Here is a 24,957-nt window from a genome sequence, read left to right on the forward strand (position 1 = left end):
CAAGATCAGCAGAGAAGATTGCAAATGCAATTATGTGATCATCATCTGTAGTATTTCAAATATGTTTAGATTCATACAGTGGTTCTGATCTCTGTGCGTGTGAACATTTAAATGTTTTCTATTATAATGATAACAATTATAATGCTGAGGTATTATTTGACAAATGGTGTTAAGTGCAATCAGGTTGCTAAGAATCCAGATTGCAATTATATGACTGTGCAGGGCAGTGGTGGGATTCATTTTTTTACTACCGGTTCTGTGGGCATGGCTTACTTGGTGGGTGTGGCTTGGTGGTCATGTGACTGGGTGGGTGTGGCTTGGCAGTCCTGTGACTTGGTAGTCATGGCATGGTAGTCATGTGACTGGATGGGCATGGCTAACTCCATGTCACTCACGTCAAGGGGTGCCTTGCCTGGCCCCTTTCCTCCCAGCCATTCCTTATCACACCCAGCCTCAGTTCTGTAAAAATGTTGTTCACCATTTTTTGACTTTATGATCTACATACTACAGATGTACTTTCATGGACCATTCAAAGGAGGAAATGTCTTACATGCTTTGCCCAAGAGTGTGATAGGAAACAGGCTTTTAAGGGGCTGCCAAAAAGAAGGGGGGGCAATGTATTTTCCAAAGCACAAACAAGAAGCAACTGAACAAGGAGAGAAGCAACCTAAAACTAAGGAGAAACTTCCTGACAGTGAGAACAATTAGCCAGTGGAACTGCTTGTCTCCAGATGTTCTGGGTGGTCAATCACTGGAAGTTTTAAAGAAAAGAGTGAACAGCCATTTCCCTGAAATGGTCTGGGTTGCCTTCAAGGTCCCTTCTAAGTGTTATTTTGTTATTCTAACACCTTTTCCAGGACCTTACTCAGATTTTAACATCCTCAGACTCTTAGCTATTTAGCTGAGGAATAACAAGAGTTAAAAGGGACTTTGGAGGTCTTCTAGCACAAGGGTTGCCAACCTTTTGGACCTCAGGGACCACCAAACTCATCATTTTAGATCCCAGGGATCACTAACTGGTTCTGTGGTTGTGGCCTAATTTGTGGGTGTGGCTTGGTGGTCATGTAACTGGCTGGGCATGGCTTGCATGTAAATATTATAAATATTTATATAAATATTGAATTTTTTATAAAAAAGAGCAACTTTTACCCAAAATTAGGCAAAGCTGGCAGGCAGATTGAGTTGCTCACAGAATTACAGATTCAATCAGAAATCTATCTGCCATTGGCTAGCTCAGTCTGTCACATAAAATTTGCTTGCAAATAAACTCATAAAATTTGCTAGCAAGCAAACTCATAAAATTAACTCACAACACACCATGCATGTAAATATTATTTTTTTTATTAAAAAAGAGCAACCTTTACCCAAAATCAGGCAAAGCAGGCAGGCAGATTGAGTTGCTCATAGAATCACAGATTCATTCATCTGCCATCAGCTAGCTCAGTCTTTCAAATTTGCTTGCTGTGAGTCTGCACTGAATTTGCTTGCAAGCAAACCTTCAGTCCTAAAGGAGGTTCGGCTGTGCTGAGCCGAAGACCTAAAGACTAGCTAGAAAGCAAGAAATCCAAAAATTTCCTGCTTCCTAGCTAATCTAAACCTCCCGGCACAGCAGAACAGATGACGGTCAGAAAAAGGAAAAATAGAAATTTAGCAGGCAAGTTTGCCAGGTAAGGAGTGAGTGGGCGGGGAGGGTTCCCACGGGCCATGTGGGTGGTGCAGCCTTGTGTTTCTGCGCAGCTTGGATTAATTGCTTTGTGGGGGTGCTCTGGGGGTGAGATTTCTCTGCGGCCCACCAACATTTTCTCATGGCCCACCAGTGGGCCACAGCCCACCAGTGGGCGACCGCTGTTCTAGTCCAACCTCCTACTCAGGCAGGAAAACTGAGGCCAAAATCTGTAGAGGTCCTGTGAAAGGTAACAGAATAACACTCAGAAGGGACCTTGGGGGAACCCTATACCATTTCTGTATTTCAACTGCAGGTTTCTAAAAATCTTATTTAAAAAATGAGATTAATATCCTAATAAGATTTATAGAAACCTGCAGTTGAAAGTTCTTCATATTTCCTTACCCTGAAGACCCAATTTCATTTGGAATTTAATCCCAAACTAATTGCCCTTTTAGCATTTCTCTTGATACTTCTCCAAAACGTATTCCCAAGAAGCAACATCTCTCTCAAGAGATCTAAAGGGGGAGAAACTACAGTACTACTGGCATTAATAATGTACAAGGATGTGTACAAGAGTCTAAACAGAAAATATAAGAAGGAGCTGGCAAATATTAACATATTACTCACAAATCCTGGAAAATCAGTATTGATTTAATGTTTCCCAAATGCAATCCTTTGTAGAACAAAATGCTCTGGACTATAGACATTGAATGCATGTAAATCTCTCTCTCTCTCTCTCTCTCTCTCTCTCTCTCTCTCTCACACACACACACACACACACACACACACACACACACACACACACCTACCTATCTCTCTCTCTCTCTTTCTCAGACACACACACACACCTACACACCTGGTCTAACTCAGACGGCGCGAGAAGGCAGAAAGCAAGCGGTGGGAGCGGCGGCCGAAGCATGCTACTGCCGTGGCCGCTTTATTTCATCCCCCGGGAGAAAGGCAGAAAGCGAGCAGCTACGGCAGCAATGGTAGTATTCCTGGAGGGTGGGGTGGGCGGATGTACTGGAGCTACTGCACATTCGCAGTGCGCCCCTCCGCCGCCCCTCTCAGTTTTAGTGCAGCAGAGATGCCCCCCAAGGGCCATCTGCCCAGCCACTTGCCAGGCCGGAAGCAGTGCATCCCCAGGGAGGAAGCAGAAACTGGGTGGCGGCTGGAGCATGGAGCTGTCATAGCCGCTTGCTTTCTTCATTCCACCGTCCCCCAGAAGGAGGCAGAAGGCAGCATGCTGCGGCCACACCTTTCTTCCTTTCGTCCTCAGGAGAAGGAAGAAGTGGGCTGCGATGGCAATGAAGCTAGGCCATAGCCAGTGCTACCACTTGGGATAGGACTGTGCCAGCAACGAAGCCAGATAAATAAGCCCGGGAATGGTGGGGGGCCCTCGGCAAGTTCGGAGAATGGTGGGGGAGGAGGAGGCTAGCTCTGGGGGCGGTGGGGGGTGCTAGTGCAACTCGCAGGCTTATCTGTGATCAGGAAGATCAGAGCTGCTCAGTTGGGGCACAGGCACCATGTGGGAAGGCAGGTTAAGCCATGAGGACCCAGTGTGGAGATTGGAGTGACTGGGCAGGGCGAGCATTAGACAGGGCGAGAAAGAATTGGGCGGGTGGGGCAAATGAGTGAGCGGTGACCGGGCAACTGGTTCAGGGGCATGGCCAGCCAGAAGTCACTACTGATTCGGCGACCCATGCCAAATTATTGCTATCAGCTCTCCTGAACCAGCTGAATACAACCACTGGTGCAGGGGAAGTTGTGTGGCATTTCGCTATGGTCAGAAGTACATTACAGGTGTAACTTTGGTCATTAAGCAACCAGTCATTAAATTTGTATCCTGATGCTATGAGAAATCACTATATTAATAAATATTTGATTGAAGCACAGTGATAGTTGTGGAACAAAAAGAGGTTAGATTCCAGCATTAAAATTGTTATCATTATAATAGGAAATATTTAAGTGTACACACAGAGAGATGAAAACTGCTGTATGACTATAAAAATATTTGAAATACTACAAAGATTACCTTTTTTCCAGGAGGGGGCAAGGTATTGTGTTTATAGCAACATTTCTGAAAGATTAGATATAGAGCAATACAATCTATTTTGTTAAAATTTTGTATATCCATTGAAGGTCACCTGCCATATTTTAAATGCCATATTTTATTTTTTAAATATTCTATATTTTTTGTTCTTTTTGTTTTCTACAGTGTAGTGACTATGATTTGGATTATGGAACAGAATGTTTGCATCTAGCTTTAAAGTATAGCAAAATAAATGCTAAACTTATTGAAGGACCTCCTGACCTTTGGAAGGTAAGAGCATTACTATTGCTGCTTATTAATAGTGAAATATTTTCTCACGATACGGATTTTTTTTACAATGTGTTAATGTCTAGATGCTATAATAAAACATTATTATAATAAATTACAATAAAACATTATTAAATATAATACATTTAATACTTGCAAGTTCCATTTTCAGCTGTGATGACTTTCTGCCACCCTCTGCCAGCAAAAAAGGAGCTTGGGAGGGCCATGGGCCGGACCTTTGCTGTTTCCAGGGCGGCCTGATGGGCCAAATCTAAGCACCTTGAGTTTGACACCACTGCATTATAGTAAGGAGGCATTTTCCTAATCTCACTACTTAGTGAGATTAGTAATGAGTTTCCTAATCTCACTACAAGAGCTGCAAATAAGGGACTTATTTTTCTTCTGCTGATGATTGGTATAGTCCAACAAAACATGTAGCCTTGGCAACGGCATCAACATTTGGTGGCAAAAGTAGGAAATTAATCAAGCACTAACCTTGTCTCTTTATCATACATTGTGCCTCTCAGGTTTGACTGGCATGAGGAAAAAGCAAGAATGGCAGGTGTACTTTTTCATTCTTGTTAAGGTATTTAGGTTGAATATTATATTACAAGGATTACTAGCACAAACTTTTGAAGCCACCAGTCCACGGAGAGTACTGTATATTAATTGTCCTATTTTTTAAATTTATATTGAATTTATTTTATTTTGCCTTTCTATTAAAGAAAAAAAAGTTGAACAGTTAGAAAACCTAAACACTTGTAGATCATATTACCAGATATTACTAGCATAGGCAAATTATACCACTTCAGCTGCCCAACAGAATACACAAGCATATAACTAAATTTGATATGTAAATTACATTCCAAAAGCAATTGAACTGTAGTTAAATGGAATACATCTTGCCTCATATATAAACCTTACATGAACCTTCAGTTGAATTTCCTAGGATTTTGTTCAGTAGCCTAGAATACATCCAGTAATGCAGTCTTGAAGATGGTTAATGTGTTAAGTATTAATACCTAGGTTTGGTCCTGGGTTCTAATCTGAGGACTCATGTAATCTTTGACAGTACTGGCCTGCTGCCTCTGCTTCTGTCCCTTCTCACCAGCCCTCCACTTGGGTGGCCAGCCCTTCTCTCCTGCTACTGCACGGTGATTCTCACGCTTCCCAACCTGCTTCACGCCTGCTCTAGCTGTGACTGCATGGTGATTCTCATGCTCTCTGCACTTGCTCCCTGAAGGCTGCCTCCTCCTCATTGCCCCCACCATGCCAGCCCTCCCCTGTGTGGTCAGCCCATCTCTCCAGCTGCTACGACACAATTCTTGCACTCCCCTGCTTGCTACTCGTTGCAGAATACCTTATGCCACCAGACTCGAAATTCTAAACCTAGAAAACCTAGAACTACACTGCCTTTGGTCCGATCTAACTTGATTGCAGGAAACACGACTTCAGCAACAGAGTGGTCAATGTCTAGAATACTCTACCTGACTCTGTGGTTTCTTCCCCAAACCCCAAAAACTTTAACCTTAGACTGTCTACTATTGACCTCACCCCTTTCCTAAGAGGTCTGTAGGGGGCATGCATAAGTGCATCAATATGCCTACCGTCCCTGTCCTATTGTTTCTTTTATATTTTTTTTATTTTTCTGATATGTATCCATGTATTCATAACTATGTTTTTACTTATACCTATTATCTTGTAAGCAATTGACAAATAAAATAAAAATAAAACCTGCGGCGGCCACTCCAGCCATAGCCATGGGACTCACCAACAGCTGCAGCATGCCCTACCTCACCCTCTCCCTGGAAGTAGGCCTGTCACCCAGGTGGTGCAGTGCTGGTAGTGAGATGGCAGCCACCGGGCACCCCTGAGGCTTCAGCTGGAGTGGTTGCTGCTGCCAGGAGCAAAGCAGTCAGGGCAGCTCAAGAATCACAGGTCAGTGGCTGGAAAGACAGATGGTGGGAGCAAAAGTGATGGATGAAGCAACACTGGCCCTGTGCGCACATGCATATGCCTGGATGGAGTGGACCAGGCCTGTGCGTGTATGCGCCTGCTGCCTCCTGCGCATATGTGCACATGCCGAGATACCGTGGGCCAGGCCAAAGCGATGCAGTCCAGCTCCTTACAAATTCCAGGATGGCCCATGGACCTTGAGTTTGACACCCCATCCTAAGGCATGTTATGATCTCCCCATTATCTCTAAATTTGAAATAATAGTAATAAATGCTAGATTTGTTACTTTTAAAGAGATGTTAAGTCACATATTAGATAGCTGATACTTTTCACCAAGTATGCAGTTACATAATTAGATACTTGTTTTACTGTCTTTATTGTTTTTACCCAGTGATAATAAATTGTTAAATTGCATTCCTTTTTTTATTGCATAAACTGATAAAAATATAATAAAGATATTTGATTTGATGGTATTGTGCATGATGATTATAATTTTCAGATATGTACCGTATATACTCGAGTATAAGTCGACCCGAATATAAGCCGAGGCACCTAATTTTACACAAAAAACTGGGAAAACTTATTGACTCGAGTATAAGCCGAGGGTGGGAAATGCAGCAGCTACTGGTAAATTTCAAAAAATAAAAATAATTAATTTGGGAAACGATCTCACTATCATGAAAGGTTTAATTGATTCACTAACCCAAAAGAAGAAGATGATGATGACAGCGGGAGGCAGGAGTCACTCTCTTCCCCTCCCTCGGAGGCCCCCTGAGTCAGGAGTCACTACCGCCGGCGCGGCCCCAGTCCCGCGTCGCCTCGGGAAGGGAAAGGCAAAAAGGAAGAGCCGCGGCAGCGCTTTGCAACAGCAGCAGCGGCACCGGAGGCTCAGGCTCAGCGGCTCCTGGTTTTGCCCCACCCTTCCCAAGGCAACGCTGGGACCGGAGCCGCACTGGCGGCAGCAACTCCCGACAGCCCCAGCCGGACACCTGAGCGGAGATGTAGGGAGAAGGCAAAAGCGACGGAAGATCCTTCAGGGGAAACTGAGGGGAGACTCACCCTTGGTCCAGATGAGCCCCTTCCCGCCCTAAGGAAGCAGAGGCAGCCAGCAAGGGCAGGCAAGCCCCACTTCACAGACTCCATCCGTCCTCACTCCCACCCACCCACCCACCCAAAGCCACAAGTCCCCAATCGCGCAGCCCAGAATCGCCCTCCCTCGGGCAGCAACGACGGCCGGTTTTTCCCGAGACAAGAAGCTCCGCCGTGCAATGAAAGCGCCCTGGCTCTAGGCTCGCGGGCTCAGAAAACAACGCGAGCCGAGGTCGCCGGCTCCGCCGGCTTCTCAACATCCGGCACCGCCCTGTTCTATGTGCCGGGCCCGCCAAGTCCGAGCAGCCAGCGCGTGGAGCAGGACGGCGCCGGACATCGTTGGCTGCCTCTTTCGCAGCACGGGAGGCCTCCCGGCTGGCCAGCTGCTCTCCTCCTTCTCTGCCTGGGAGAGCTTCTTGTGCTGCAAAAGAGGCGGCTAATGATCCCGGCTCCGCTCGGCTTCTCCAACATCCGGCACCGCCTTTTCTATGTGCCGGGCCCGGCAAGTCCGAGCAGCCAGCGCGTGGAGCAGGACGGCGCCGGACATCGTTGCTGCCTCTTTCGCAGCACGGGAGGCCTCCCGGCTGGCCAGCTGCTCTCCTCCTTCTCTACCTGTTTGTTCTGTGTGGCCGAGGAGGAGGAGACCGGCCAGCTGGTTGGGGGAGGCTTTCTGCGCCGAGGGAGGCGGCTGCTGGTGTCCGGCTTTGCTCCGCTTCTCCGATGGTCCAGCGCGGCCCTGTTCTTTACTTGGGCAGCCAGTGCGCCCACGGCGGCAACAGGCAGTTCCGCCCGGGCTCCGCTCAGGTGTCCGGCTGGGGCTGTTGGGAGTTGCTGCCGCCGGTGCGGCCCCAGTCCCACGTCGCCTCGGGAAGGGAAAGGCAAAAAGCCCACATAGAACAGGGCGGTGCTGGATGTTGGAGAAGCCGAGCGGAGCCGGATTAGCCGCCTCTTTTGCAGCACAAGAAGCCTCCCCAGGCAGAGAAGGAGGAGAGCAGCTGGCCAGCCGGGAGGCCTCCCGTGCTGCGAAAGAGGCAGCCAACGATGTCCGGCGCCGTCCTGCTCCACGCGCTGGCTGCTCGGACTTGCCGGGCCCGGCACATAGAACAGGGCGGTGCCGGATGTTGGAGAAGTCGAGCGGAGCCGGCGACCTCGGCTCGCGTTGTTTTCTGAGCCCGCGAGCCTAGAGCCAGGGCGCTTTCATTGCACGGCGGAGCTTCTTGTCTCGGGAAAAACCGGGTGTCATTGCTGCCCCCTGAGGGAGGGCGATTCTGGGCTGCGCGATTGGGGGACTTCGTGGCTTTGGGTGGGTGGGTGGGTGGGTGGGTGGGTGGATGGGAGTGAGGACGGACGGAGTCTGTGAAGTGGGGCTTGCCTGCCCTTGCTGGCTGCCTCTGCTTCCTTAGGGGCGGGGAAGGGGGCTCATCTGGACCAAGGGTGAGTCTCCCCTCAGTTTCCCTGAAGGATCTTCCGTCGCTTTTGCCTTCTCCCTACATCTTCCCTCTGTTAAAATCCCCCCCCCCACACACACTTATTTTCGGGGGGATAGATTTCGTGTCTGAGCATTCTCACATGACGGTGGGTCTTTCCCCCCCCCTAAAAACAGTTAAAAAAAGAAAAAATATATCCTCATGCAAGAACTTTTCTGCTTCCGATTACCCCCATGCTTAAAAGTTGCAAAGGAAACACGGAAGCAGGGAAGCGCCTGCCCAGCTCCGGAGCTCCACACCATTTTTTTTCAGAGGGAATCTGACTCCGAGTATAAGCCGAGGGGATTTTTCAGCACAAAAATGGGCTGAAAAACTCGGCTTATACTCGAGTATATACGGTATCTGTTACTGAATGAATTTTAATTACTTTATTAATTACAAATTGTAATAAATAATATAATTAAATGAAATACATACTTTGCAAGATATTTGTAAAGTGTCAAAAATTAATGCTCAATAGATTTTAAATGCTGCAAAATTTATCTTAAATCTTTTAGAAAAATAAGATTAAGAAATTCTTGGAGGTACTTACATATAAATAGCTCTTTTTGGACACTGTTCTGTTTGCAATTATAGATTAATATATTGATTGCTCTATATTTTTAGGTAACATACAAATGGGATCTTTTTGCAGCTGATTGTTTAATCAAAGGTATGTGTTTTTCCTTGTTCCTACAATTTTCATATTATCTTCTAGGCCCTGGACACAATCTCCAATTCTTTTTGGTAACCTTGTAGTTCCTTCTATCTCAGACAAATAAGGGGGCAAATTCTTTCATATAAAAAGGACAGCAGTTAGAATAAAATATTTCTATAATTATATTTGGTAAGTCTGAAAATATATTAGTCACTGAGAGTTGTTGTAGAATGTAAATTCTGCTTAATATGTTACATTAGTGGAAAATGGTCAGTGAGTATGAATAACAGATGAGTGATATGTATATGTGCTGCCTTTGTGAAGAGCAGAAATGCTATTATAATTATTTATATCCCAAATAGCAAATATATTGCTATCCTATGGAGTGGTATCCTTTTGGGTTTTTAACAAGACAGAATTGTAGGATTTTCTTTTCATCATTTCTGTATTATTAGTTTATTTATCATTTCAATAGAAGACCAAGTTAGAGAAAGATAAAGGCAGTTGGTATAACCAGTTATTTTTTGCAATTTCTTATAGAAATAAGCTAGTATATACTTGGGAGTGTTTATTAAAAATACAATATGGTTGTCTTTCATTTGAACAGAACAAAAGTAAGCAACTTTGACCCTTCAAATAGTGTTGAATCATAACTCCTAGCATAAGTCACAAGAGTACCATTGGCTATGGAGTTAGTGGTTTAGCAACATTTGAAAGGATATATCTTCCTTGTTTCTGCATTAGGATAACCTGGTGAACATCAGATATTTTATTTTACAACCACTGTTGTCAAATTATCTAATTCATTAATCATAAGTCATATTGTATTTATTCAGATACATGAATAAATTTGACTCATCTGGCAGAGATGGAGAAATTAACTGCATTGATTAGAAACAATGGATTACATAATTTAGACTGGCAGCCATTTGTGGATTTTCTGCATATTAAATATAATAACATGGTTTGTATTTAACAGAGGGCTTTGAAAATTATTTTTACTTTTGGGTTACCTGTTAATTGATTTTTTTTAAATATAGTGAACAGATGCTGGATTGATTTGATTGATAGATAAATATATTTTCACATCAGGGACGTCTTTTTATGTAACATAGTATTTTTTTATATATTTTTAAAATATAGATGGGAAAGTTTATAATTACTTGTAGACCTGTTACATTAAGGGAAGGAGAATACATAATATATATTTGATATATTTTTCAGCATTCAACCAGGGTGGACATTTATGTTTAATGTCAATGTGAATGATATATTCATTATTTGTTATTTTTTGTTATCTTTTAAAATTAATTTTCAATGTTAGTTCGTTTCTTTTTCTTTATTTTGTATTTTAACTTTGGAAATAAAATGAAAAAATTTGTAATAAGACATATGAACATATATTGTAAAACAACTTTGAATTTATTATAATAAAAATTTGTTGTGCCCATGATTAAATATGCAAGCTCAGCCTTATAACCCAAAATGCCAAGACTAAAAACATGGATTTGATTTATCTAGTTTATATAAATAAACTATTCTAAAAACAATGATTATTATTTTTTTCTCCCAGTGAACATTCCTGGGAAAATGGTCTACCAGTTATCTTGTGTTTATGGTTTTTTTAAAATTTCCATTTAATTTATATGTATTTGCATACAAGTAGTCCTTGATTTGTAGCCATAATTAAGCCCAAAATTTATGTTGCTAAGTGAGAGTTAAGTGAGTTTTGCCCTATTTTACAACCTTTCTTGCCACAGTTGTTAAATGAATTACTGCAGTTGTTAAGTTAATAACACAGTTGTAAGTTAGCACTTTCCCTGTTGACTTTGCAATCATATCAGAAGTTCGCAAAAAATTATTATATGATCCTGGAACACTGCAACTATCATAAATATGAGTCAGTTGCAAAGATTGATCACGTGACCAGGAGAATGCTGCAATGGTCATAATGTTGAAAAACAATAATTAGCCACTATTTTCAATGTCACTGAGACTTCAGTGGTTTTAAGATGAGGACTACCTATACAGTCAGATGGCACTTTGGGTCTTCATACTGAATTTTTATATTTCTCTGTGAATGTTTCCCTGTGAACTATTTAATGGCAATCACCAGTTAATATCAAGTTTGATGTTAATTTCAGAAATGTAGTAAACAAATAAATAAAGTATTCATTGCTGGTAGATTAAGTTCTTCCCATACAAAGCAACTACAAATTATGCAGAAAGCACTGAGTTATTTATGAGAAATTGTTATGTATAAATTCCAAAAATTAATGAAACAATTATGCTGGCTTCAGATTTCTGACCATGTACCATCTGAAATAGCTCTAAAATAATAATTAAATGTTAAAAATTTAAATATTTTAAAATAATTTAAAAACTGAATCAACCAGATATTTTCATCACATATTCTACAATTTCAAGTTAATTCTACATTAATTTGAACTATATATTATATATAGTTCTATATTATGTGTATATAACTATATATTAACCATATTGTTGAAAAACAGATTATTCATATGAAAATGGTTGAAAGATACATAATTAGTTTCCTTTAAGAGTAGTCAATGAGATAAATGCTTTGTATTTCTGGGATCAAATTACCCAGATTTGAATTTAGAATAGAATAGAATTCTTTATTGGCCAAGTGTGGCTGGACACACAAGGAATTTGTCTTGGTCCAAATACTTTCATTATACATAAAAGAAAAGATACATTCATCAAGAATTTGCCAGAGAATTAGGGTCGTTAGGGTCATCATTCAACTTAATGAAATTTTTAGTCACCAAACAAGTCTATTGATTGAATCATCTTAAATTTGGATCCAAGCCGAATATTCATTGATAATAGATGAATCTCACATATGTCATGATATTATTAATGTTTTACATCGTAGACAAATTAAAAAGAGAATATGTATCTAATGCTTTTGCATAAGCAAAAATAATTGCCTCTTGTAATAGCTATGGAAAATAATCCTTTTGCAATTTATTTTGAAACTTCAGGTGGAACGTAACAAAAAAAAGTGGGATTATGTAGATATTTGCTTTAGCATTCATTTGTCTTAATTATAAATGAGCCATAAATGGCATAATGGGATGGATGGATGCATGGATGGATGGATGGATGGATGGATCAAGTGGTTTTGGGGAGCGGTTGTTTGCTTATTTGAAATGGGTTTGTTTGTGTGTTTTTATTGTTGCCTAAGAATTTTAGTGATATATGGATGACATATATATTTGTTAAATTAATATTACAACTAAATACTGAATAGAAAGCTTGCATAGATACTTTTACAGGCATTTTGCATAATAGTTTATAATTTATCCTGTTGATCTTTAAAGTAATTTTAAGTCAACTGGAGATATATGGCCTAAAATAATTTAGAACAAATTTAATATATCACTTATTTTTAATTATTTGAGCTCTATTTGATACTTTGAATTGCAAATGTAATCCTATCTATGCAAATATAGTTAATAAGTTTCAAACACTTCAGGAAAAATTGAAGTTTTTTTCCTGTAGGCAGAATAAACTGTTGATAAAGAATACATTCCATTCTATTAAACTGAACACTGATGTAGGTAAGAAAAACAAACAGTTTTATATATGATGATTTGGGGAGTTGGGTAATGAAATATCTGCAAGCAAACAACTAAGTTCAGAGAACACCAAGAATTCCACACACACACAAAATAATTACGCATTTTTTAGTTTTTGTATTTCTTTTAGAAAGTAGATCGGAAAATAATAGAATACTGATTTAATAAAAATAAATCTTAATGCACTTAAAATAAAGCAGGTAACAACTTGCTGGATGTGCAGACAATGTGGTGCATGTCTCTCCTTTTTCTTCTCATATTATTAGTCTGCAAATAGGGAAACCTCATCCTGAAGTTAGGATGACTCATTTATAAAAGTAGTTGGAACCTGGATAGCATAAAAACATCCTGAAAGAATCTCTTTAAGGATTTCTTGCCTCAGGGTAACTATATCTTTGAACCTCTAGTTGAAACATGTAAGCTTGAAGATTTGAGTCTGCCTTTAAGGTAGTCCCTAAAATGTATATTTAAAATTAGGTGAAGAATTAATATTTTTGGAACTCTGATCAAATTCTTATGATGACATGACCTCCTGAATTCCAGTTTCAGCTTACCTTTTTTAAAATCAAGCACTAAGTCATTATGTTCACAGGGGAATTGCCTGTAGGCACCTCATAACTTTGTATGTCCTGCTTGGACTTGTCACCTCGTCAGCATTTTTCTATGTAGTAAAATGATGATGCTTAAATAAAAATGCTCCTTTTACATTCATGTTATCTGTAATTGTTCTATAATCTGTTCCCTAATCCCAGTTACTGTGTTTTAACTCAATAATTTAGAAGAAGATTATCCAGAGGTCCAGATAACCTTCATTAATAAAGTGCCTAATAAAGGAAGATTCATACATTTATTTGATGCTAAAACCCTTGGGTGGTTGCAAGACTTTTTATTAGTAGTTATTCTTTACATATACCTTAATTAGGATAATCATTAGATAGCCAGTAGAATTTCTGGGTACAGAAACTTAAAAACAAATTGTAGTTGAATTGGTTGAATAAGTATAACGTGTGTTAAATAAAGCAACTGAATCTCTTTTGTTTTTTAATCTACAATTATAAGCACACAAAAGAAAAATCTTATTGTATCCTTTTAACTCATGTATATTCTATAAAGAACAGGTTTTTTAAAAAGTCCAATATAAAGTATCTTATAGAATCTAATGTGGAAGTGAATAACCAATTGAACTCAGTAAAATACAGAGCTGTCTTGAATATCCAGGAATAACAACCAGTTTTATGAATGAAATTCAAAACAGTCATGTCCACAAAAGATATTATTTTGACTCCTGGAACTGTTTTGTACAATTCATCATGAACAATACATAATATATTCCCCTTATAAACATTCAGAAGATTAGCCAAGAACTTAAGCCTGGAAACATCATTAATATTAATGGTTGTCATAAACAACATTCTGTTTTCTATATATAGTGATTATATATAGGGAGACTAAAGGATTCTGGAAATGAGGTAATGTTAAGAAAATTAATTTCCACCTTCTTTTTGTTCTTTTTTTAAAATTGTCTTTGCCAGACTCTATATCACAGGAAGTTTGCATTATTACTGACATAAAGGAAGATGCTGTCCAAGTGGGATTTCTCCTTAATGAAAAAATGAGGAATCATGTGAAAGTGAGTATTTTCAGCAACATGTAAAGACAATACATAAAAGTTGCTGTTGGTCAATAATTATTTGGGTTCAACATGTTTAATATATCATCTCCTCTATTAGGTTTTATCATAGTTAAAATATCACAGGTTTTCTGTAAAATTTCTTACGTTCCTTTTGGGTAGTTATATAAATTTGTTAAATAAAGAAATAAATGTTGGTCAGAAAACAATCTGCAAAATGCCTTTTCTCTTCTGCAGTGTGATACTTTATTTTTCTTTCTCCTTTGAAGAACACCTATAAATCATGCAAGTAATATCCTGGATACTTCAATAAACATTTTGTATGTAATTTGAGACATGCAGTTTTAGCAATTCATTACCAATAAGTTTTTAATGAATTTATTAAACAATTTCTATTTCTCTTTTCAGCATGTTAAAAATGTAGCAATCACCCTTCATAAAAATGTCAATCTACAAAATATTTTGTTAGGACAGTGCTACAACTTTATTTGCATAAAAGTAAGTATTACAGAAAGTAAATAGTTTATGGTGAAAGACCACTTATGTAATTTTAAAAACAATATTTTAGCCATATAGTATTATTTAAATGTTTCTTCTAAATTTGTATTATACATTAACCAAATTGTCACATTCATAGAAATGTGGAAAAATAGCTTAAATTGTATGTAATGCATTTTAGAGTAAAATCAATTATTTTATCATTTTAGAAATATTTTGAGCTGAATTTTTTTCAAACTTGAAAAAGGCTATTATGAGCTTGAAACACTTTCAAAGTTTCCGGAAAAATGGTTTTTGCTGCCATTGTGCACTAGAAATATGTATTTTGAATTCAGAATGTTTTGCCCAAAGGTCGCAGCTAGATAAAAAAATTTCAAAATATATATGCTTTCAAATTCAGAGGATGTAAGTAATTCACCACTTATGGGAAGACATCAAATTCATTAGCAATTTTAGCTTTTTTTAAACATAAGTTTGCACTTCGCTTACTTGGACAAATTTGTTATGATCCAAATTATTTGAAGTCTTTAAAATAACTTTCTGAACAAATTCAGAAAGTTCATAAAAAACTCTTATATCTGGTGTAGATAGTGTGTTTATGATGTTGAAGACATTTCATTCAGACCCTGACTCTAATATGAATGTTTTATTTTTTTTGACTGCACAAATGAACTTAAGAAGGGGGTTTCATTTTATATTTCTTTCCAGCTGTTCTGATTCTGTGGCTCTGAATGGCACAGAGAATAGGAAAACAAATGCATAATTATTTATAAACAGGATAATAATTTATAATGTAGTTATATATGGAGGACTAGAAAAGAATAACTGCTTAGAAAAAGAGAAATATAAATCTTAATAGTACTTTAAATTCAATGTAGGCAAATACTGTATATACATGACCAGATTCAGCATATGGCAAATTCACATATTTCTAAAAGAAAAGGAACATCATATATCTCACATTTCTCAAATGAATTTTATTTCCTTTTTCATTAGAATAAAGTACCTGGCTTTGAGGAAATCTCACTGCTGGTGGATACACTTGAAAACACAGGTGCTTTGGTTTTGTACCCTGTTGTTCTCATTTTGGTAGGTAAAGATATTTCTTTCTTCAGCTTATAAAATATTTGATCTGTTTGGTGTAATACATTAATACTTTATTTTTCAGAATTGTTGTGACTTTGGTAACAAGTAAGAGATTTTGTAAAAGGAAGCCAAAATTATTAAACTAGTTATTTTGGTTTTTTAATTTATTGCTCTTTTAGAAGTTTTTTTTAATTTTGTTGTGTATTTTCTTTGATTTCTTATTCCATACAAAAAACAATGGTTTAAAATGCAGATGGACAAAATTTTAAAGAACTGATAAGATATGGAATTCAGTCATGCATGTTGTTCAGAAATAGACTAATCTGTTGTATTTTTTCTCTGATTAGCATGCTAAAAACTGCAAGCAAAATATACATGTATATAAGATTTCAGAGAAAAATATTTCATCAACTGTTAAATAGCAATCAATAATCTTTCTCCTTGTATCTATAGAAAATATAAGCATTTCTGATAATTAATAATTTGTACATGTCCTTCCCTACAGGTAAACATGGGTACTTTAGAAAATACATCTTTTAACAGTGGAATTGAAAGTTTAACTGTACTTGCAAAGGAAGTTAAAAAGAAAAATATTTTACTTTATGGTCTCCTTATACAATATAAAAAGGTACGTGCTATAATGAGTGGGAGGAAAATCTGTCAGGTAGTCCTCAGGTTATGACAGCAATTGGGAGTGAAATTTCCATTACTAAACAATGAGATTGTAAAGCAAGGCATCACTTAGCAACAACAATTCTGGTAGTGGTTACCATTATAAACCCAAGTCCAAGAGGGTCATTAGATGGGCATTGCATAAAGGCAGTGTGTGAATAGGTTGAAGTTCCTGGCAAGCAATCTGACAGAAGAGAGCTCTGAGTTGATGTTAGGGAGTACGTGTGGGGGCGGGGGCGGGGGGGAGAGCAGGTGCCATAGGCATATTGTGCGAATGTACTTCCTACCCGCTTGGAGCTTCAGCTTTTCTGCCTGTGGTTGAGGTGCCAAGTAGCCATTCACAGAAATTAAAAAGGGAAAAAAGAAAAAGAAATACTGAAGTCCTAGAGCAGGGGTGTCAAACTTATGTTGTCATGGTGGCGTCACGTGATGTATCAAGCCTTTTTCCCCTTTGCTAAACCGGGCGGGGACAGCACGCGACACATCCAGCCTGCAGGCTGTGAGTTTGACACCCCATCCTAGAGATATTATAGGACAGAAGCAGGTAATGGAGAATTAGAAGCAGGAGGTGAAAGTCTGATATGGGATGGTGAAAAAATTTAGCAAGTAGAGACTTTGGAAAGCCAGGTGAACAGAAAACTTGGCTTCGGTAGGAGTCATATTAGCTACCGCAATATTTTCAGTTATGTAAAAGGAAATCAATTGCAGGGAGTGTGGCAGGAGAGTTAGGAGGCTAGCAATTTGTTAGAGCCCAGAGAGACTAATCCTTCAGTTCCAAAGCCCTGAGTTTTGATAGGAAAGGCCTATATGTATCCACAGAAGATCCCAAGAACCTGCCTTACTTGAGAAATGACCTGTAGCAAAAAGTGAGTGACTTCAATTCACAACCAAGTCTGGCCATACAAGTAACTTTTGGACAATGGTACATTAAGACATTAAAGGCAGAGTAAAAACAACAAAACATAAATATGTGGAGTTTGTGGAACTATAGACAGTGATTTCTATAAAGTATAGACTTGTACAAAAGGAGTTCCAAACTTCAGATACGTGTGTGAGTCTTTCTCTCTCTGTGTGTGTATATGTATGTATGTATGTATGTATGGTATTCAGCTTTGTTCGGGTATTTTCCCACGCCATTGTAGTTGTGTTTTTAAAGTTGTAGCAACGTTTCAGCAGAATCTCATCTGCCATCATCAGGCTTCTGTATTGTAAATACCCGGGAAAACTTAAAAAAACATACATACATAGTATAGTATAGTATAGTATAGTATAGTATAGTATAGTATAGTATATATTGTTCTGCTTGATTGGTATTTCTAATATCTTCTGTCTGTTTTGTAGCTTTTTTTTTTGTCTTGATTGGCTGGCAACGTTGTGTTTCCTGTATTGGAAGCTTTTAGTGAGGCTTGGCTCCGAGTAAACGGACGGCTATCATTTATGAGGAAGCTCAGTTTTTAAATGATAGCCGTCCATTTACTCGGAGCCAAGCCGCACTAAAAGCTTCCAATACAGGAAACACAATGTTGCCAGCCAATCAAGACAAAAAAGCCACAAACAGACAGAAGATATTAGAACACCAATCAAGCAGAACACAGCAAACTCAAGACCAATAAACACAGACCAAGACTCCCAGCCAATCAGGATGAAGAAAAAACCATTCTGGCACAGCAGTAGGCTAGCCCCAAATTTAAAACAGAAACGGCTGTGAAAGTCTGACTCACAAACGAACACAATACAGAAGCCTGATGATGGCAGATGAGATTCTGCTGAAACGTTGCTACAACTTTAAAAGCACAACTATAATGATGTGGAAAAATACCCGAACAAAGCTGAATACCATACACACACACACACACACACACACACACACACACACACACACTATAGAATAATATATAGTAAATAAGTTAGAATGCTGTATATAAGTTTAATAAGAAAATAGAGTTCCAACAATTTTGAGGGTATTAAATGTTTTATTTTGTATAGTTTTCATAAGAAAAAATCCAATCTGGTACCATCTCACAACCAAACCTGTGATATACAAACTTATTATCCCATGTTGCAATTAGAAGGAGGATTACTCTAAGCATAAAATAGCCTGGAATCGTTCAAAAACAATAATCCTTTTGTTAATCAAATTTTCACAAGTATAGTGTACATGTAGAATAGAAGTGATTGGTATGGTATGTCAGAAACCATCAATCTTTTGAAAAATAAACCTATATAGTTTATAGGTCTGTCTGTGATTTGTAGTTATAGAAAAATAAAGTATCACAGTAATTACTTTGATTTAACTTAATAAAAAAATGGTTTACCTGCATTGAATTGTATAAAATGCATACTACTTCATAGCTAGCTTTCATAAAATATAATTGTGAGCAAGTAAGTCAATAAGTCAGATGACAGTGCATTGCTGAGTTATGCACAAAAGTAACAAAAGTTATATAAGTGGAATTTGGAAAAAATTACTATCTTTCTGGTAAAAATCTCAACCAAAATGCAATTGCTCAAATATTTTGACCGTCAGTAAGTTTTCCTTTATAAACCCTCAAGCATAAATTTCACATGTCTTCATCAGTCAACAGTTATTTTATTAATATAATTACAGTAACAGGTAATAGATCTTCATTTTATCCTAATTCATAATTATAAATTTATTGCCCAAGTTCTAACACTTTATATTGACATAAGACATTCATTTACCTGCTCATGCATGCATCCTGACAATGCAGATGTTCAAAGCATTTTTCAGTGAACAAGAATATAGTAAAATATATTTAAATATATATACTGCTTTTCCAGAAATGACAAATTCCCTCTAGAAGTTTGAAGTTCATATAAATTCTAAGCAACCTTCCCAATAAATAAATCCCAATGAATTCCATTAATTTCCTCAGTGGGCAAGACTATGGCTGCACGCATTATCTCTATTTTTATGACTGCTTATGCCTATGTACAAAAAGAGCCTTTATTTCCTTTATCCCAAATAGAATATGTCTATTAATACATACATATCTATATATAGATAGAAGCAGATGCAATGATGTAATATGCAATGCAAATTAAAGCTAATATAGTATTCTGTGAAAAGAAGAATATGTATTATATGTGTTATGGCCATCTTTCCCAAATATATGATGCATTTGGTGCCTGCCAAATATATCAAGAACAACTAAAAGAGACTGGACAGCCATTTGTCTGAAATGGTGCAGGTATTCTGCTAGACAGTGTAGGACTAGAAGACTCCAAGGTCTCTTCTAACTCTTATTCTGTTATTCAGAATTCCCAGTTAAAAATCTGTAAAAGTCATCTTAAGATTCTGGTAACAGCAAATATGCAGTGGAAATGGTGTGAGAAGCCATTTATAATTCTGTGATATATTAACAATATTTATATATTTTTTATGAAATTCTCCTGGCATTACTTTTTAACAGAACTTATATTTGGTGGAAGAAAAATTATGGAACCGTATATCAGTTTTCTGTTTTAATTTGTAAGACAAGTTATTCTTTTTAGCTAAATCTTGAAGCTTGGTTAATTTTAATGGTGAAATCTTAATATAAACCAACACTCCTGCACAAAGCAATTTTGAAAATTCTTTATTAATTTTTTCATCACAATTAAAACAATTAATCATGAGCAGAGCAAAGAAATTAATGGATAAAACAACAGAATTTTTTTTTTTTATATTTTTTTTATTTCTTTCAAAAATATTAACAGTTATTTAGTATTTCAGTCTTTAAATTGTACAAAGATTCTTCTTGAAATAATACTTCCATGCACATTTTTTACCAAGCAAGCAGAGGATTATAGCCTATGGCATAGAAATGTACTGCTTACATTGTTCCATATATTTCAGTATCTGATGCAGATGGAAATAAATTGCATTTTCGTGCAATCATATATGTTACCTTGATTTAATAAGTTTTACTTTCAGGGATATGAGCATAATTTATCATCTGTAGCAATTTACTACTTGGATTGCTTATAACTTTAAATATTGCTTATATCATAAATATTTTTATCTGGATAGTTATTAAAAAATTAAATTAGTTTAATCATAATTAGAATGAATCTTTTGAAATAAATGTAACTTAAGTTAGTAGTATAATTTAAGTTCCAGGGATTCCTGTAGCTCTATTTTAATTATTGTTAAATTAAATCCAAATAAATTTTGTCTTCCTACTGAATTTTAAAATGCATTAATATAAACTTCAGATGCCATATTCAACCACTAAAATCACTTTGGTTAAAGTTGTAAATTTATTTGATATTTCTTCTTTGGTTTCCTCAAATCTACAAAGAGCAATAGCTGGATTTCATAAATATAATAAAAATTTAAAGATCCCTTAATTATAATTATTATTTTGTGATTTAACAAAACAAATCCTGCTGTTCTGCTTTTGAAAATTAATCTGAACCAACTAACATATCTGTAATTTAGTTGGATGGATTAGTAATTGTAGTAAGATGACTTCATTTAATCAATGTATGTTTCTACTTAGAATTGATATTGTTCCTAAAGACAGATGAATGAATGTTCTGATAACAGAAGTTTATATTTAAATTGTGAAGTTTACATATATTCAGCTTGGAGAGAATTATTGTGGGCATGTACATGAGAAATATTAGATGTATTTGAATATATTTTGCCACATTTTAATAGAAAACCACCAGTATATTTCCCAGTGAGATCTAAATATAACAATGGATAGTGAAAATGATATGACTTTAAAACAATATTTAGTTCCTATATATCACTAAATAACCCATAGGCCATTGGGTCATCATTTCAGAGATGTTTAATTACCTAAACAGAGAAATAAAATGACCAAGTTGGGCAAAAAAAATAGCTATCTGCTATTTCCCATTGATATTCCTTGTGGGAAGCTGCCAGAAAGCATCAGAAAGCCTCCTCCCTCCCTCCCTTCCTGCCTTCCCTCTCTCCCTCCCTTCTCAAATTCCTGCTGGCTTCCCAAAAATCAGGGAGAAAGTCAGAAAGCGAACAGTAGTGCAAATCTAAGACCAGCAGATAAATAAATGGCTGCTGTTGGCAGGGTGAGGAAGTAAGGGGATGTCTGGGTCAGGAATACTATGGGTATGTGTGCAAGGTACCATGTGGATGGATGGATGGATGGATGGATAGTAATTTTTGCAGATTCAAACTTTGTAATATGACTCTAGACTAATGGTATTGGCAGGACTCCAATTCTTTTTTCAGATTTCATTTGCAGTTTATAATAGATATTATGGTATTTGGTATATACATATAAGAAAACATTAATTTAAATAATAACTATTAATACAGTTCAGGAATGTTTAATGAATCCCTGAACTGTATGTTTAATTAAACATTCCTGAACTGTATTAATAGTTTGATTAATATTAACATCAATAATTGGTGTACAGTTCAATAACATCCAATTATTGAACATAGAAAGAGAGATTGTAATTACTAGATCCTTCCTTCCTTGTTTAAGTTTTGGTAAATATTTCATATCTACAAGCTTGAATGTAAAATGTCAGCAATAACTGCAGAAATAGCAGCTGGTGGATGATTCTGTGAAATATTTAACGTGTCGAGAACAAATTATTTATTGTATGCTTCCTATTCAGATATATCTGATTATTGTATATAAGCTTATTCTCTATAAATGAGAAAATTTAGTTAGAATAATTAGAAAAAAATGTAATCAGGTTGAGAACAGAATTTGGATTTCAAACATTGCTGTTGTGCAGGAATTTCTATTATTTAAACTCTAGAAATGTATCTCATTCCTGAATAACTTTTCTTTTTCTTTCAGGAGATTGTAAAGCTTCAAGAGACCATGGATTCAGCTGCTGCACTTATTACTGTATTAATAAGAGAACGAAATCCTGCATTTGTTGGTCAACTTCTAGTAGCATGAAAAAATAATATTTTTAGTTATTCATGTTTCAAAGTACAGATTTTTTAACAATTAAAAACTAGGGTTTGTCACTAATAATATTTAGCATGAAATATGCACATTTTAAATATAAAATATTTATAATAAATACAGAAAATTCAGTTGCACATTGCCTCAAGTGCCTTGAGCAGAAAGGAGGGGTTATGAAATAGGCTAAATAAAATATTTCTAAGAAGATATAAGTGAAAAGTAAATATTTCTAATATATATGAGAATGAACTGATAAACTGAAAAATGTTTTAAGTCTGGTTCTATTGAACTCTAAATTAAGGAATCTATCAGAAGTATTTATTAAAATGTGTATGGCTGTTATTTTAGAGAAATACTGTGCAGTTGTATGCTCATAGTTTTGCCGTTTGTGTATATAGGAAAAACAGGAAAAGTCCATGTGCAAAAATAAGTTGTTACAATTTCTCTTTTGCTTTATGTAACCCCTACTGTTGATTTCATCTTAACAGATAATGGAGATAGATCAGCTTTCCCAAAATGTTTTCCTTCAGATGTCCTGGATTTCAGCTTCCATAATGTCTAAACACTGCTGAGAATTTTAGAAATTGGGGAAGACTGAATTGTATTTCGTGAAATACAATAGTAAAATCAAATGTATGGGCAAACTAAAACAAAGTATTACAAATTATACTTTTTTTTTTGAAAATTTTATTGATTTTTAAAAACAAACATAAACAAACAAAACATAAAACATAAAAACATAAAACATCTTTTTTGAAAGCAGCTTGATCCCCGGTTACAGACACAAATTCAAGTTCATGCACATTTTTATATACCATTCCATATCTTATTACCATTCTACATTTCTATATAGCTTCTTCCCTCTTTTAACTTTCTTAATTTTATTTTATTTATTTCATCTCAATTCAGATCATTATACTTATATTCTTTGTCTGTCCTGTTTCAGCTGTCTATTATCTTTTCTCATTAAACAAAATTTCTCCTGTAATCACTGATTGGAGTGTGACGCCTTTATATCTTTCCCCTAAAATTATAACACTTAATATAACACATAACTTCCGTTCGAATTCTGCTTGGTACATTCTAAAACTACACACTGTATTTTAAAAAAAGAAAAAATTATGAATATATAATATAATTAAAACAACAATCCATACCAATTCAATTCTATCATTAATATTAATATTCAATTAAATCTTGAACATTTTACACATTACTTTTCAAATAAATATCATATTTCTATGGGAACACTTATAAACTTTCCATAGTTACTTCCCCCCCACTTCACTTATATTTTAAAACATTGAGTAGTTAAAATGTCCCATTCCTTCCTAATTCAATTCTCTCATTTATTTCATTTCATTTATTTTGTTCACAAAAGTTTCACTAAATTACACTGACTATTTTATCCCACTTTTTAATCATATGTTGTTTCCAATTTTCTAACATTATTTCTAATACAAATATAACAATATAATCTTATGTACCTTTACAGAATCCCTTTTTCAGTTAAATTTTCACCCATTATCTCTGAATAAGTCCTGTTTCTTTACATCTTGCTCCAAACCTTTGTAACTTCCCTTCCTTCTTCTCTTTCTTCTCCTCTCTCCCCTTTTTACCCCCTTGTCTCTCCACCTCCATTTCCCTCTTCTGTATTCCCCTTTTCTGTTGCTTTCTAACATTATATCCACTTTTCACATTATTTTTCCCTTTTTTTGGCTGTTTTTTTAAGTCTTAAATTCTCCATTCTCTTTCCCCTTTCTTCCCCAGATAAAGTTACTTGTTCATTAAAGATGGCTTCTTCTTTGTCCCAATCTTCTTATTGCGCAGTCTTTTCTTGTAGTTTCTCATAGGTACAGATCGCCATTTCTAAGAATTGAAAAACGGAGCCAAAAGAGCCCTTCCCTTCTTGTGTCTCTTCTTTATATTTTTTAAATTCCGTTTTCAGTTCATCCAAAAGTGATACCATTGTAGAATTTTTTTAAACAACCACCCAATTGTTTTTAGTCATTCAAATATAATTTCCAGAAGTCCCAAAGTCACCAAGCAGTCCAAATACACACAAGCTGTTTCTTTTAACACTTTCTTCTTTTTTCACTTTCTCTTCCTGGGGTTACTATTTAGTTGCAAAGTTCCAGTTAAAATGCATCTTTTAGAAGTCTTATTAAAGTTTAACTTTAGATTCTTTTGAATTCCAGGCAGACTCCTCCTTCCAAATCCTGCCCTTATTCTTTTCCTCTCCCTTCCCACTTATAGCAAAAAAAAAAAAGGATTTTTTTAATGTTCAGAAATCTTTATTGTCCCCTTGGCATTTAATTATATTTCCAGTTTAATTACCTATTGGTGTCAAAGTGGGTTTTTCCGATTTCTCATTCAGCTCTCTTCGCTGT

At 36.5% G+C, this 24,957-nt stretch overlaps 1 protein-coding gene across 1 annotated transcript in view; it reads left to right on the forward strand.

The window, feature by feature from the left end:
• The window catches only part of CRPPA (CDP-L-ribitol pyrophosphorylase A), a 52,722-nt gene extending 29,490 nt beyond the window's left edge, over window positions 1–23,232 (forward strand). Inside the window, exons 4-10 of the mRNA XM_026678033.2 lie at window positions 3,885–3,989; window positions 9,125–9,170; window positions 14,296–14,393; window positions 14,802–14,891; window positions 15,888–15,980; window positions 16,483–16,605; window positions 22,454–23,232. Coding sequence (XP_026533818.1) covers window positions 3,885–3,989; window positions 9,125–9,170; window positions 14,296–14,393; window positions 14,802–14,891; window positions 15,888–15,980; window positions 16,483–16,605; window positions 22,454–22,558 — 660 coding nt within the window. The 3' untranslated portion in view covers window positions 22,559–23,232. The remainder of the gene's footprint in view (window positions 1–3,884; window positions 3,990–9,124; window positions 9,171–14,295; window positions 14,394–14,801; window positions 14,892–15,887; window positions 15,981–16,482; window positions 16,606–22,453) is intronic.
• Window positions 23,233–24,957: the final 1,725 nt, after the last annotated feature.

Source organism: Notechis scutatus, chromosome Z (genome assembly GCF_049901735.1).
Source record: "Notechis scutatus isolate UNSWTSFEM ecotype Mainland chromosome Z, rNotScu1.2, whole genome shotgun sequence".
NCBI lineage: Eukaryota > Metazoa > Chordata > Lepidosauria > Squamata > Elapidae > Notechis > Notechis scutatus.